The sequence below is a fragment of the Oryzias latipes genome, chromosome 11 (genome assembly GCF_053564925.1).
Source record: "Oryzias latipes strain Hd-rR chromosome 11, Olatipes_Hd-rR_3.1".
Lineage (NCBI taxonomy): Eukaryota > Metazoa > Chordata > Actinopteri > Beloniformes > Adrianichthyidae > Oryzias > Oryzias latipes.
The window spans coordinates 14,487,965-14,503,785 of NC_136247.1; the positions used below are offsets into that span (position 1 = coordinate 14,487,965).

At 38.2% G+C, this 15,821-nt stretch overlaps 1 protein-coding gene across 1 annotated transcript in view; it reads right to left on the reverse strand.

Annotated features, from left to right (window-relative positions):
• The window catches only part of grin2da (glutamate receptor, ionotropic, N-methyl D-aspartate 2D, a), a 366,952-nt gene that overhangs the window by 216,354 nt on the left and 134,777 nt on the right, over positions 1-15,821 (reverse strand). The window contains exon 6 of the mRNA XM_011480970.4: positions 9,548-9,688. Within this exon, the coding sequence (XP_011479272.2) occupies positions 9,548-9,688 (141 nt within the window). The remainder of the gene's footprint in view (positions 1-9,547; positions 9,689-15,821) is intronic.

Below are 15,821 nucleotides of genomic sequence, written 5' to 3' on the forward strand. Positions count from 1 at the left end.
GCTGGCTCTTCACCAGCTTTTACTGATAAATACATGTTTGGCTCCACTGCCAGAACACACACAGAGTGAAAGAAAGGCTCCAATGAAAGCAAGGCAGATCTTCCTGTTTTATTTCTAGAAATCTGGAAACCGTAACCCTTGTGCTATCTTAGATGACCCCACCCTTACATTGACGTGTTCTCCCTACCATGACAAAGGTGGATAAAGGTGGAAAGATTTCATGAAATCCATGGACACCAGTAAAGATCACAAATCATTGAAGTAAAAAGGTTCACAGCACTGTCTAGTGGGTCTAGATGACCCCACTCCCAATGTTAAAGTGCCTAGGATAGCACACAGGTTAAAAGGTTTTTCTTTTTAGTTGGAATTGTGTTTTTAAGAAACATAAACATGAACCAAAGTTTTCCTAAGTATGAAAAGATACAGAGAAAACTATTGCTGCTCTAAATTGAAATTTGTGTCTTTTATAAGAATTTGCCTCCCAAATGTTTAAAATCATCATTCTTCCATTCATTCTCCACACCCGCTTAGTCAACGCGTGTGTGTGTGTGTAAGAGAGAGGAGAGGAGTGCGTGCAGCGAAGTAGAGAATGAGGGGGGCAATTGGGGGCGCATTCATGTTGTGTGTTACAGAGGAAGGAAAACGGTAATAAAAGAAGGCTTCCCCCAGAATAAATGTTATGGACTCTTTATTAACCTGCTCTGGAGAATCTAAGGTTCCGAACGGGGAAGTGAACCCCGAAGGAGGATTCGTCTTGGGTCCCGCGTCGAAAAGGGAGAAAAAAAAGTCATCGCGGGAAAGGTTCAGCACCACGCTCGGCCATTTCGCTGGAAAATTATTTAAAAACCGCCTGGTTGCGATGAGAGCCCTGGAGTTTGGCCTGAATAGAGCTGTCACCCCAAATATTAATCAAATCAGTGACCTTGCTTCCTTGCATTGACTGGTCTCAGCAACATCGTCCGCCATGGTTGTTGTTTATGTTATAGGTCCTGCCTACTTCAACGCAGAATTATGAAGTTTGTAGCGTATCGATGACGTACGGGTCAGATACATGTGGCCTGGCCGTTCAGACGGAGGTCGCATTTCAAAAGATCGGATATGTATCGGATTCAGGACCACATATCCAAGTGACCTGGGTAGCATTTGAAAAGATCGGATCTGTGTCGTTAAGACTGTCATGAAAATATCAGATACAGGTCGCATAGGGGCAAAAAAAACGGAATTGGGTCGTTTCAGGCTGCGGTATGAACGTAACCTTGGTTGCTGGAGCTGATGCAGATACACCTAGCAGGGTACAACAGGACGGTTCGTCAGTCCATCACAGGGCCGTAAATCCTCATAAAAGTAAAAGTAGTAAAAATACAAAAATAGTCAGAGGATATACACATTTCTTTTTTAAAAAGGATGTCATTTGTGGCCAAAAAAATAACACATCTAAGTCTTCAACCATTAAAAAATGAATCACTCTCCAAAAACAGTTACAAGAAGAAGAAAAAAAACACGTCTTTAATAAATAAAACAAAACTAATAAACCAAGGATTTGTTGCCGAGGGTTTCTCATGTTATTGAATTAGTTGCATTCTTCTTTGAGGTTTTTTTATTTTTAATTTCAGACACATTGAGAAATATACGGCTGTCTGTTCAAGTTCATGAACCAAAATGTATGTTTTAAATCCAAACTTTGACTCGAAGAACACAGAAACTTACTGTCGACCAAAGTGTTTGGGGTCATAAATGATAGAGTTGAGAGTCAGAATTTATAATTCCAAAAATCATACATTTATCGGGTCCTGAAACTGAGTTATCCAAAACAAACAAACAGACAGAGGAGGCAGATAGTTAAGTACATTCTAGCATGGACTACCAATGATGTGACATATGATGTGACATAAGTAATAAAACATTCTTCAGTGGTGGGAAGAGAAACAGTAGTAATAGGAAGGAGCATCGTCTTCAGAACAACCCTGGGTTAACCTATTAACCTATGAAGCATGCTTTTGGACGGTGGGAGGAATCCGGAGAAAACCCTTGCATGCAGGGAGAACATGCAAACTCCACAAAGGTCAGGTCCCCCAGCAGGGGCTTGAACCAGGGGCCTTCTAGCTGTGAGGCAAGAGCGCTAACCACTGCCCCACCGTGCAGCCCAAATAAAAAACAAATAGATTTGAGAGCTAAATTAGACTGAAGACTTTCTGGAGTGGACAATAAGGAGAAGGCAATAGAACACGGGGGTGAGCAATGCTCATTCCCGCACTGAACCTGACAACTTAAACTAAGAGTTCTGGTGTGTCTTGCAGGTCTTTCCACGCTGTTCTGGTTCTTTTTTGACCTTCTGGATGAGGCCTTGTTGTGCTTTGAATTTAGTTTGGTTGATCAGTCATTCCTTAAGTTCTCTACTCCTTTCCTTCTTTTAGGGAGAATGACTGTCACAATGACTCTCTGAAAGCTTAAGAAATGTCTTTGTAACCCCATCAAGCTCTAGCATGTCACTGAGTTTGTTTTTTTGTCTGTTTTTTTCATCAGACAGCTTCTATTGAAGGGATTTCTTTAGAAAAAGTGACGGGTGTGACAAGACAAACTGAACTCAGCTTTCGAAAATGTAGTTAATTATACTTCATCAATGATAACACAGGTTTCTGCATTTTGTATCTGTGGTTGGTATTAAAAACGGCTACAAAACCCCCCAAAAAATCATCATGATGGGAGCGGAAACAATAAAACAAATCTGTTTGCTTCACAGATGGATTTTTCTGAGCAGAAGAAACGTCTCAAACATCGCCTGTAGACACGTTTCTCCCCCAACAGACTTCTCATGCTTCAACATGGAGGTTGTGGGTTTAAATGTGTTGTGGTGTTTTTTTGATATACTGATACTGTGTGATCACAACCACCCTGCCACGCTGAATAAGTGTAAGTGCACACTGTGGTGATAATGCTACTAAATCCAGCACCTCTGTGTCTTAAAAGGAAGCAGAAGAAGAAAGCCCCTCCAGCTGCTTCTATTTGAGATGTGATCAGGGCTGGCACTGAGTCACAACTGTGAGTGTGTGTGTGTGAGTGTGCGTCAGAGCAGGGCCAACCTGAGTCAAACGCACACTAAAGCAGTTGCGATGCAGACACAGGTGAAAAAAATAAGTAACAAATGTCTGAGATGAAACCAAAATCATTTTACAATCAGAACATAAAAAACAAAATTTTGAAACAAAAAAAGTTAAGAAGAGTCCATAAGCAAAAAAAAAGAAAAAAAGAGTTGGTTTACTTTTTTTCAGCAAGAAGGAAGAGACAGGTTGCCTTTGGAATAGTTACATTTTAAATGTTAATCAGTCTGAAAGAAGAAAAGCAGTACACTGTGACACACTGTGGTGACTTGTTAATGATCAGGGCTGCTTTCTTTCCACTGATAGGAGTGAACCTGCAGCTCATGAAGGATAGCTCTTTCAGCTTACTGAGTACAAAATGTGTGTGCAACAAATGTTGCGCAAATACTCCACCTGAAATCATATCAGATATCCTTATCTTGTCTTTGATCTGGACTCTGAGGGTGGAGATCTTTGTTGTAGAATATGTTGAACATCTGATTCTCAGCCAACTCTGGAAATGGAAATTCTTTTGTCTCCTACAGACTTATCTGGATTTTTAAGAGTTCTAATTTCTGTTAGAAATTTTCCAATGAAAACTATGTTTTTGGTGTTTTTAACATGTTGTAGCATTTTTCTGACGATGGACATATATTAAAACAATTAATGTCAAAATTGAATTTCCATTTCTTTATTAATTCATTTCTTAAGAAAACAAAGAAATGCTGTTTAAAAAGCTTGTAGCAGTGAGAAACTACAAGGGCATGTCACCAGCTCCTTGCTACGCTCCATTCTGATGCATCCACTTGCAGAAAAATAGATCCATGCACGTCTTTGTTTTCCTCGTCTGAGGTGGAATCTGGATCAAAACTGTACAGCTGGACAGCTCCAATATTGCTCACTATTTTTGCTGCACCAATAATGTTAGGTTGTAGTTGTGAGGGGTTGTGAGCTACCGGGAGAGCGAGTAGATGTATGATGGAAAGTATAGGGTGGGCTTACTCCATGCCAACAGTCCCACCCACAACTCAGAGTTGAAGTTCCAATAAATTCCTGGAGCTCTGCAGAAACTATGTCCTAGAAAACGACACAATTTTTTTTTTTTTTTGGCTAAAACGGCATAATCATAATTGAAGGACCCCTGGGAACACGTGCTACAGATCAAAAGATGATCAGCAGTGGGACTTTAATATGTTTTTGGTACATCAGATCTTAAACTTTTAACACTAAATATGATTTTAGTTATAGATACTAAATACATTTACCCTATTTTTCTCATCGTCCTCTAAATCCCATGAACTCCTGTGGTGCCACGGGGAACCTGTTTGTAAGGAAGCTGAAGCTGAGGCTTGTTCAAATTGTTACTGACAGATTTTCTCAATTATCTTTTCAACAAAAGTGTTTTTTAAAGATGACAATTGTTGCATGAAAGCCCCAAAAACAATTCTGGAATTAGAGGCTTATTTTCTGTGACAAGGGCTTTCTCAAGGTGATTTTTTTTTTTATTGTAAAGTAAGTCCACCTTAACTGAAGTAGTAATTAGTTTAGCTATTTAAAACATATGTGACATTGCGTTTTCTAAATTTGCATTCAATGTAGGACATTTTTCATTTTTTTTTTAAAATCAGGACCGAAAATGTTCTGGAAAAGTCTCCTATTTCCCCTGAGAGCAAAACCGTCTATGTGCTACAAGGTGTCAACTGACTGCCGGACTGTCGCTGTCACTCCAGAGTCCCATGAGTCCCTTGTGCTCCTCCTGACAGACAGCCCTGCACTGATTGAAAGCTTACAAAAGCCAAAATCTGAAGGACATAAACTGCTTTTCCGAGTTTAAGGCGACCAGCTCACTTCATTAAAGCGGCGTGGGCATGGGAAGCAGCCGATGACATTCATCTGCAGGCGAGCTGCTTGTCTGTGCAGAGAAGATTTCTGTGGCAGAACCATCAATCAGTCACGTCTGCACCCATCATAGCTGCCAGCGGCCACAGTTAACTTTTGTCCAGCTGCCTCACATGAATCATTTTCTTCCGGTTTCATGAAATTCATTTGGAAAATGTTGCAGGATTTCAAGGTCCCGTGCTTGTGTGTGCCAGCGAAGGAGTTCAACCTGTTTGAGAGCATGGTATGGAGGAGAAAACGTGCTGCTTCCTCTGTTTACAAAAGGTTATAAAACCTAGCTTTATTGTTCAAACATAAAGGACAGAAAAGAGAGTCTGAGAGCTTCATCTCAGTTTGAGGGGATGCAGTTTAAAAAAAAAAAACATAAGGATTTTTTTTTTTTCACACCATCAGCTAAATTTTAAATACTAAGTAAAAAGTGATATGTGTAAATGACGAAGTTTACTAGCTCACTTATTATTGTGTCACATTTCCTTCGATTGAAGAGGCATTAGTTTCATAAGAAGTAATGTTTTGGTTGTAAAAGAACATTCTTAAAAAAGAAAACAGAAAAACAGTGTTAGTTCTTGTAATGTATATTTTAGTAGTGAAAACTTTTATTGCTGCTACTTCTGGTTTTTCGTGAAATCCTGACGCGTGCGTCAATTCAGCCAGAGACAGAAAACAAGTAAGGGCTGATGCTCCTGCAATAAGAGAAACTTGTTGTAACCCTTGTGCTATCCTAGGCACTTTAACATTGGGAGTTGGGTCATCTAGACCCACTAGACAGTGCCCTGAACCTTTTTTCTTCAATGATTTGTGATCCTCACTGGTGTCCATGGATTACATGAAATCTTTCCATCTTTATCCACCTTTGTCATGGTAGGGAGAACACGTCAATGGAAGGGTGGGGTCATCTAAGATAGCACAAGGGTTAAATCCACCATTTGTGTTAGCATCTAGCTGGAAGGCGAACATATACGATTATTGGTTAGGTTTATTGTTTTAAATTTTGGGATTATTTGCTATTTGTTTAGTTTAAAAGAAATAAATGTGTTTGAAGTCATCTAACAAGCTAACCAACTGGCTAAGGTAAAGCTACGTACCGCGGAGGGTGTCACTGCGCATGCCATTTGAGTATTTTCACATCACCATTGAAGAACTTGGTTTCCGCATTGGAAAATCGACAGTGTTAAAATATGCTTTGCAGTGTTTACTGGGTTTGCTTATACTTTGATTTTGATTTGAAAAAAGTAAAGTGGACTTAGGGGACATTTGTTTCTAATGACTTTGGTTCGATTTCACAGCTTTATTAAAGATACAAGATAAATAAGGTCCCCAAAACCACCCTCTAAACATTGAGGAAACTTGATGAAACGTGCAACGTTCGACCAGGGAATAACCACAGAATAATAAACTGCACTTGGTGGACGTGAAGCATGTATTAAAAAATACTCAAAATTGCGGAATCACTTGGATAATATTCTGTGACAAATGATGGTGTTTAGAGCACAGATAGGGAAGATGTGGTATCAAAAAAGACAAAAAACCCTTGTATACCTGTGATCACCAAGTTCTCCCATTGTTTTCTATCCGCAAAACAAAGGCGTAAAATATTATTTAACTCGCTTATTTGCAGGTCTACTGGGCTACTTTATTTATTTCTGTGTTCAGAATTGGAAACTCTATCATTTGTGATTACCAACGTTTATCTCTTGAACTTAAAAATTGTGGGTTGTGGTCCCTGGTTGTGAATCAAAAAGGGAACTATAGCGAGTTTGTTGTTTTATTTTTCTTCAGCTCTTACGTGTGACTATGACTGTAGAGTAAATAAACGGGTTGTAACACCCCATCACAGTCCATCAGTTGTGATCATTAAGTGCATCTGAAACAAGTCTGGCTGGAATGCTACAGTATGCATATGTACTATATATTAAATTAAATAGCAAATCAAAATATAACACAGTGAATGTTAAACAACTTGATTCAGGAAATTGGCAATACCTATCCCTTTTTTTGAGTGATTTTGAGAAACATTCTTCCATTGTAGTCCTCATTGAAATGAGTGGAAGTGTCACTCATTGAAATTGGTCCAGGAGATAACAGGCTAATCTGTGCTATTCACTCACTGGCCCCAGAGGAGAGGATTTAAAAAAGATAGATGACACAAATGGGGTAACTGTATTAAGTATCTAAAACCAAAATTATATTTACGACTTAATGTTTAACAGCTGATGTGCCAAAAAAAAACATTAAAATCCCTCACTGATCATCTGTTGATCTATTTTCAAAGCATTCCCAGTGGTCTTTTAATTATGATTATGCTGCTTTTAGCCCAAAAAAACCCTTGGGTTTTTAGGACATCGTTTCTGCAGAGCGGCATGAGTTCATCAGAAATTCTAATACGATAATATAATAATGTAACTAAAATGGCGAGCAACACTGGAGCTTTTCAGCTGTACAGTTTTGAGCCAGATGCCAGCTCGGGTGAGGAAAACAAACATGTACATGGATCTAGTCACAAGAAAATTCCACAAGTACATGTTAACACCCAAAACAATTCTCATCAGAGTAGGCCTTTAAGGGAAATCTATCTAAACATTTTCTTTTAACTTTGAATACAAGATAGGATGCTAAACTTTCCTTTCCCCACAATTCAGGGCGGTCGACCTCTGATCGGACGATTGCAGGTTTGAATCCTGCCAACCCGTTTCTTGAAGTGTACTTGGGCAAGACACTGAACCCCGCATTGCTTCTGGTGGTTTTAGGTTGGTGCCAGTGTTTGGCAGCAGAGCCGCCCGCTGCAGTGTGTGAATGTGTGTGTGAATGGGACTGTTACTGTGAAGTGCTTTGGACCTCCGAGAAAGGTAGATATACGCCACTTACCATTCTATGGCAAACTTTAACTTTTGGGTCACAGTTTTCGGTTGATTTGACTATTACATCAAAAATATAAATAAATGCCAATTTTTCGAAAAAATACTTTTTAAATTTGCTTATAAGCAAGTAGAAATTCTTTTTAATTTACCTTATACTCACCCTGCACTGCAAAAACTGAATCTTAAGAAGGTAAAACGATCTTTGTTTAAAAAAAAAACTAAAATATGTGCATAAACATAAACATTTGCAAACAAATGCAGTATGCAGGTTTTCGTATGCAGGATCCAACAGTTTACTATATCCACAATTAGGTTCAATGGTGTGACATAAGAGTTCATTTCCAACCAACATGACATCCCCTAGATGCTATATTTTACATTTTTAGTTGCCATTACATCAATTTAAAAGTCAAACCTTTTGTTAGCATGAAGAAATGTATTAGCTAAATCTTGTTTAAGTGTTTTCTTCCAGTAAAATTGCCATTGCTGCAGAATGCTGTGTTTTCCTTGAAATGGGTTTTTGAACAGAATTAAAGGCTGGAAATGTCTCAACCTGTTCTCAATATAGTCTCCAAGTGGCTGCCTGAAGTCAAAACTGAGAATCTGACATTCGGACGACACAAGATTCAGCTACAGTAAGTGTGGAGTGGGTGCTGCACAGCGTGCGTCCCAAAAACAAGTCAATTTGACTGGATGCAACCAACATGAGTCACCATGTTGGGATGATGGAGACATAAACGTGTGAAATTTACTTTCTTGTGTTGAGTGATTTCACACCTCATTGAGATACAAGCCTCCCACTTCAGCTGTCAGCCCGGGACATCTTTATTTCAACACCTGTTGTAAAATCATACACAATGTAGTATTTGCTAGTATTTCTTTTTATTTTTACCATTCCAGCAGCTTAGTAACAGATATAAGCTAAGAGTGTCTCTGTTGGACAGATTGTTTTCATATACCAGGGGGTGATGTAATCTCTGGACACAGAGGGGGTACATTTGTATAAATCCCTTTTCTATTTGAGCCTAAACCTTTTATTATTGTTTTTAGGTTTTAAAGGGGGTCTTCATGCTATTTATGAGCATGAATGAGTTAGATGACATCAGGAAGATTGAACAGGCATTATTAAGCATTTATAAAGCCCTTCGTATTCTCAGGTAGTGCCCTGGATTTGAAAATCATGCTCTCTACTTTCTCTTAAGCGACAAGTAAGGCGTCACCAATTTCCCAAAGTAAAAATTGAATAAATATGAAAATTTACAACACTATTTGTGAATCCACTGAAGATAAAAACGTGGTTTCTAAAAAAAATACATTTTTTCAAAGGTAAAATCTTTAAAACGCAATGTATTGTGGTCTATATTGTGTAGACATTATTTTGATTACATTTTGTAGACCATTGTGCAGTCTTGTGAGCATCAATGCACACTACTTATTTTAGAGAGACTTCTGGGGCACTGAATTTTGGAATTGTAGATTTGGACTAAAATAAAATCAGGGGGAGGCAAATACTACAGGAAAAAAGGAAGCCAATCCCTGTGCCACCTCTGAACTCGTCCATGCTCAACCAAATCACCTGGTGGAACTCGGCTCTCTCAGGCTGCAATGACACAGCTGCTGGCCTTGGTTTACTCCTCGGTTTCCTCATCCTCTGAACACACCAAGAATCTCATTAACATTTCCATCCGCACGTCGCCACGCCGCCACTCTCACCTGATCCTGTCTAGCACTCGGTGGGTGTGGTTGCCGTCGCCCTGGCAGTTCCCAGCGTACTGTGCCCGGCTGGTGGCCCCCTGGTCTCGTCGCAGAGCCATGGCCCCGTGTGTGAGCACAGACACCCCCTTAGCAATTCGTCTGCAGGATCAGAAGGAAAACAACATGAAGCCAGGAGGATTTTCGAGGTTTCATCTGATGCTACTGAGAGAAAGTCATGGCTGCCGAAGATGACTGTGGAACATGCAGCTTAACCATCTGCATAAAAAAATACGACATTCATCTGTTTGTTAATACAACTAAAGGAGTGATCACTTCTCCAATTAAAATATGAAGTTTCTAAACATTATGCTTGCAAAGATTCCAGTCCAAAGCGTGACTATCTTGCAAATATTCAGGAAAACATGAAGATTTTTTGCTGTATTGTAACAACATATTTACAATAAAAGAAGGCTATTGGGAAAAACCGTGAGAGTACCCACGATGTGTTAAAGTCGGCATCCCATCTAAAGCAGAAGGAGAACGGATGCAAGGAATCACACGTCTAAAGACGTTTGACTGACTTTGAAGATGTCATGGCCATGAGAGCTCAAATAACAAAGTGAACAGGAACAGACAAAAACCAAATGGTTGGCCAGCGCAACCTCTTTCTAATGTGTTTGTTCATGTGTTCTTCAATGCGGATGACTAAACAATCGTCATCAAAAATCAGTTGTTTGAAGGTGCTAAAATACTAGATTGATTACCTTGTTTGGTGATTAATCTTCATCTTAAAAGTATTAGTGTAAGTATTAGATCTAACAGCAGCAACCATGATTTTGGATCAACGACTTCAGAATAATATTTTGAAATGTATTGACTTTGAAGTGTCCCAGACGTTATGTTCCAATTTAATTTCTACAAGGGCAAACAATGCTAAAGCGAGAGCGATCCAAACGTCAAGGAATCTTATATCTGCTCTTGCAAAACTTTAATCAAAATAATGTGCTCTGGAGGAGGAGGTTGTGGTTAATTTTATGGTCATATTTATAATGCATTTTAATGTAAAAAAAAAAAAGTCCATGTACAGCTCAGCGTTTTATAGAAATGAAATAAGGCAGGTTAATTAACTCAGTCAGGATTCTGCCTTTTTGGTCTTCCAGGGTTCACATACTTTTCTCCATTTTAATGAAGCTCATGCTCCTCGCCAACTACCTGCAGTGTTTTTTGCTCTCTGGTTCTCTATTATTTGCCATAATGGGAACTTATTTTCTGAAATCTACCTCCAGAGGTCATTTGACAGACTACATCAACTTTTCTTTGCTTTTGTTAATTTCTGGATGTGGAGCTTTGTACGGTGGCCGAGAACCGCCATTGCAGCAAAGAAAAGAAGAGGAAAAGCTTTGGGCTTAGTTTTACCTATAGGCCAAACCGGCACTGAGTTATTTATAACATAATAAGAAACTACAAAGACCACAATGTTGGTGGAGCATCAGCCATATTGAAAATAAAAGAACCTGCTACCAAAATCCATTCAGCCATAAATCAGTTTTATCCTAACTGCATAAAACACTTTGAATTTCTTAACTGGAATTTCCTAAATCTGACATAAATTTCAAATGTGCTTGGCTGTAAATATTTCAATGTTAGGATTTGCAACATAATTTTAAAGTTAGAGGAAAACCAGCGCACTTTATTGAATTCTCAGATGTTTAGAGTTCTCTGTGTTTGTCTTTGCTCATGAGTGTCACAGTAGTGACATTCTCACTTAAATCTATTCATGTGCCAGATAAAAACAGATTTGTTTGCTTTCAGGGCAGTTTATTATTAGACAAATCTCTATTAATAAAGAGAGCAGGGATTTAAAATATTCCAAGAAACACATCGGCTGTTTTTCAACAATTCTCTCATTTTTTTCTGTCCATGTTTGATTTATGAAACATTTTGAGAATCAGCGTTGTTTGAAATATAAGGACCAGACACACACCCGAGGCTGTGGCATAACGTTAAGTGGTTTTAGAATTTCCTAAGCCAATTTTTATTTTGTATTCTTTACCGGGCAAGTTGTACCAGTGCTGTGACTTCAAGCACTGTGATGGTTGATCCGCAAGATGTGATGTTCAACTCAAAACTCCGGCTGATCCTCCCAGAATAATTTATCTGGCCTTCGTTAAATTACTGTCAGCCAAATATTATCCATCTAAATGTGCAAAGTTTTTAATATGGAAGTATCTGCAACAGTAAGGTAAAGTGTGACTAAACTCTGATTAGTACAGCTCCTATAAACTTTGTGGGAAACCTCTAAACTTTCACATTTTGTGCAGCTGTCAGTTTTTCTGTCTTCAGAACTTGAAACAAAAAGCATTGTGACTGCATGATATTGGACTTTGTACCAGTGAGTAAAACAAAGGGAACATTTGGGTATGAATCAAAACATGCAGGAAAACAGAAACATCTTCTACATATTTAAAATTTGACTGATTGTATTCATTAGTAAAAGGAAAAATAGGTGTTCAAGCAGTTTAGGCACAAAATATCTGTTTAGAAGTTCATATTTTTTTACCAAAGTAAATCAACAGTGTGGATGTGTGGCCAAAGCATTTTGAAGAAAGTCAGCAAATGCATTCCTATGTGATTTTTGTGATGTTTCTTTGGTCTTTGTCATGTTCCGTTTTCCTCGTCAGTCCCACCAGGTTAAGGTTGAGGATCATCCACAGCTGTCCTCATTTAGTTGATTACCCTCAATGTTTTTAAATGTCTGGTTTTTTCAGTTCTTCATTGCTGCTTTGTCACGCCTTTTGGCGCTCCATGGGGTTCTGTGTGCAAGTTTATTTATTAGAAGTTTATTGTTTCAGCTATGAAGCCTGGTCTTCTGCATTTTGGGTCCCACTGGTTTCTGACATCAGATCCCCATTTTTAAGCACTAGTGACCAATATCAACAAAACGCTTTCGTAATTGTGCAACCCTCTAAAAAATACAAATGAATTTGCTGAAACGTAAGTGTAGGCAATTTTTCTAATGAGCTGGGTTATAATGGAGAGGAAAGAAAAAATATATCTGGAATGTCTGTGTGTTGACACGATGATGAACTATGGAATTTCAAAAGTTATGTTTAGGGTTGGAAGTTATATCTATTTTTTTCTGCACTTAAAAAAAGACAGAATAAATAACCTAATATTAACCATGATAAGGTGTATACAAGACTAAAATAAAAAATAAAAAAAATATATATATATATATATATATATATAGATATAGATATAGATACAGATATAGATATAGATATAAATATATAGATATCTATATAGATATAGATATCTATATATATAGATATATATATCAAATTTAACATTTCAACTTTTTATTTAGCATAAATTATATTATAAAAGTCAAAAGATATTTCTTTCTAAAAAAGCAGTAACCCAAAGTGTAAATTCTTTCAGTGAGCACACCTGAAACAGTGCTACTTTTCAGCTCAATTCACTTGTGTGTTTAGATTGAGGCAGACACAAATCCCTGAGGTAAAATTAGGTCAATCCCACAGAGAACACCTCATGCATGGAGCAGAAAGCCCTGTGTGATGCAGCAAGTAGAGAAAAACACAGCGTTTATTGGGGATGAAGAAGAGAATGTTTATTTTCTCCCTGGTCCTCATGCATTTTTAACACCAGCAGGTTGGATTTTCAGCTCCTTCGAGGCTTAGTGCTGCACAACCCATTTAATCCTCGTAAACTCTTGTTTGCAGCCGAGAAAGCATTACAAAAGTTGAATTATTGGATATGCAACCAATACCAAATTATCATTTGATGATATACAAGAGTATGAATAAAAACTTTGGTGGACTCTTTAGTCTTTAACCTTTTATTTAAATAGATGGCTGAGTTTAATCATATTTCAATTATATGTGCCACTTCTTTTTTAAATATTTTATAATCTCAAAAAGATGCAAAAATGAACCCTTAGGTATAAATCTGGCCCTTTTTTGGCAAACATAATCTGGATAGAATATTTTAAAACCACACATAAACTGCTGGGAAGTCACATTTTAATTTAAAAAGTGCTCTTTTTTTTCTATGAGAAAGCTCAATATCTGTGCTGCATTTCCTTAAATTCTAGCCTGTCTTTCAACAAATACTCTTGCTAATATTTACAATAGTAACATAATCCTTTTAAAACTGTATGACCTTGTTGATTTTTACACCGCACAACTTCTATAATAAATGATAAAAATGCAAAAAAAGGTAAATATCAGACCAAGAAAACCTGTAAGAAAGTAGAAAAAATTTAGTTTTTTTTAAAATATATTTATTTATTTATTTTTGCAAGATGCTAAAAGTACGACGGAGTTGTAGAGACACCGAAGTGAGCCTACAGAGCAGCAAGTGAACGCCGCGCAGCAGCAGAGCAGACCGACTAAACTCAATTAAACAGGTGAGCTGAATGTTTATTCATAACGTTCCAAATGTTTGGAAGCTCATTTGTTTGATTCACAATTTATTATTGTTTTATTTATTGATGGGTGGTTTGCAGGATCACTGCAGCCCCTAGATGAAGCCATCAGTATCCCTGCAGCTGTCCACTTCCATCCTTTCTTCCTCCACCAAAGACAAGATCTCTACGTTTGTGTGATGCTTCCGTCTGAGGAGGAACACTTTTTTGGTATTTTCAACGTTTTTATACTAATATAACAGACTATTTTCATTCCTCTGTATTGTTTTATGTTGAAATGGGACGTTTCTTCTGGAGGAGGGGGGGTCTGTAACACTGTTTACTTCCGAAAAGGAGAATAAAGTCTGCAGCGGTCCTCTACACCCAAACGTGTCTCTGAGCTCCTGACACCAAACCCCGGCTCCACTGAAAATAATCTGATTTTGAGTCGGCAAAAGGTTCAGAATCTCTTTGTTTTTTAAACCTATCCGGAAATAAAGCTTCACAAAAGGCTCCACATATTTCATATTGAAGCTAGGCTCCAATAAACGGAAAACATTGGTGTTTTTTTCCTCGTAAATGACCTTTTCACTCACAAATTTACCTGCTTTTTCTCGTAAATTTACGACTTAAAATCTCGTAATTTAACAGGTATGACTTTCTTTCTCGTAAATTTAAGACTTAAAAGTCGTAATTTAAAAAAAATGTTTTTTTTCTTTTTGTAAACTGGCCCTAAAACTCCGTCGTATAAAAGAAAATGAATGGGAAAAGAAAACAAATGGTAAAATAGATCAAAAGAAGCTGAATAAACCAGGAAAATGCTTTTTTTTATTATAAGTAAAACACTGGTAAACTTAACAATAGGCAAATCTAGGGACTACTGAGCTCTAAAAGGTGCAGATAGTGTTTGTTTCATATGGAAGTTTTAAAAACGTGATGATTCCCAAAGTATTTCGGAGAACACAGAAACAGAGCGGTTAGTCACAGCTCCTGAAGCAGCTGCAGATTCAAAAGCAGCTGAAAACAAATTGCATATTTGAAAGAATAACTTTATATGTACACTTTATACATTATACATTTTTTGAATGAGTACCATATTACAATTTTTACCATAAAAAAACATACTTAAGGCCTGTTCACACCGGGACGAATTTCGCCGGCGATTTTCGCCGACGTTTAACGCCTCGTGACTAAACAAAGGGCACCAACGAGAGTGTGCACACCGACGCGAAAAAACGCCAGGCGTTAAAGCGTCAAAAAAAAAAAACGCCTCGGGTTCGTTTTTTTTTTTCGACGCGTCGCGTCGAAATCTACTCGACCAATGAGAACGGCGCTTTTGCTCACGTGTCTGGAGCTTCTGAAGTTACAGTAAAACACAACTTGGGGGCGCTCAAACACAAAACTGCCTTGCTGAGCACACATACCAGCGAAGAAGATAGACGCCGAGTAGCGTCTACACAGCCGCGAAGCAATAATGACGGACATTCTAAAACATCCCCGAACCAAGCACCAGTTGGAGCTACTGGTGCTTGAAATATTCATGTTTTCTTTGTTTGATTCTGACAAGCGCGTGAATACTTGCTCTCTTCTTCTGAGTGAAAAGCGACTTTAAGAAGCGTAAAGTTGCGCAGCGCCACCTTGTGTACAGGAGTATTTCTGTTTTACATTAAGCGCCATCTAATGTCAGGGAATGAAATTGCATGTTCACTCCACTCATCGTCAGCGAAAATCGCCTGGGTGTGAACACAAAAAACGTGGCGAAAAACGCTGGCGAATAACGCCTGGCGAATATTCGTCCCGGTGTGTACGGGCCTTTACAGTCCAAGTGTCATGGTTTCGTCCGTTCTAGCCACATTCAACAATGAC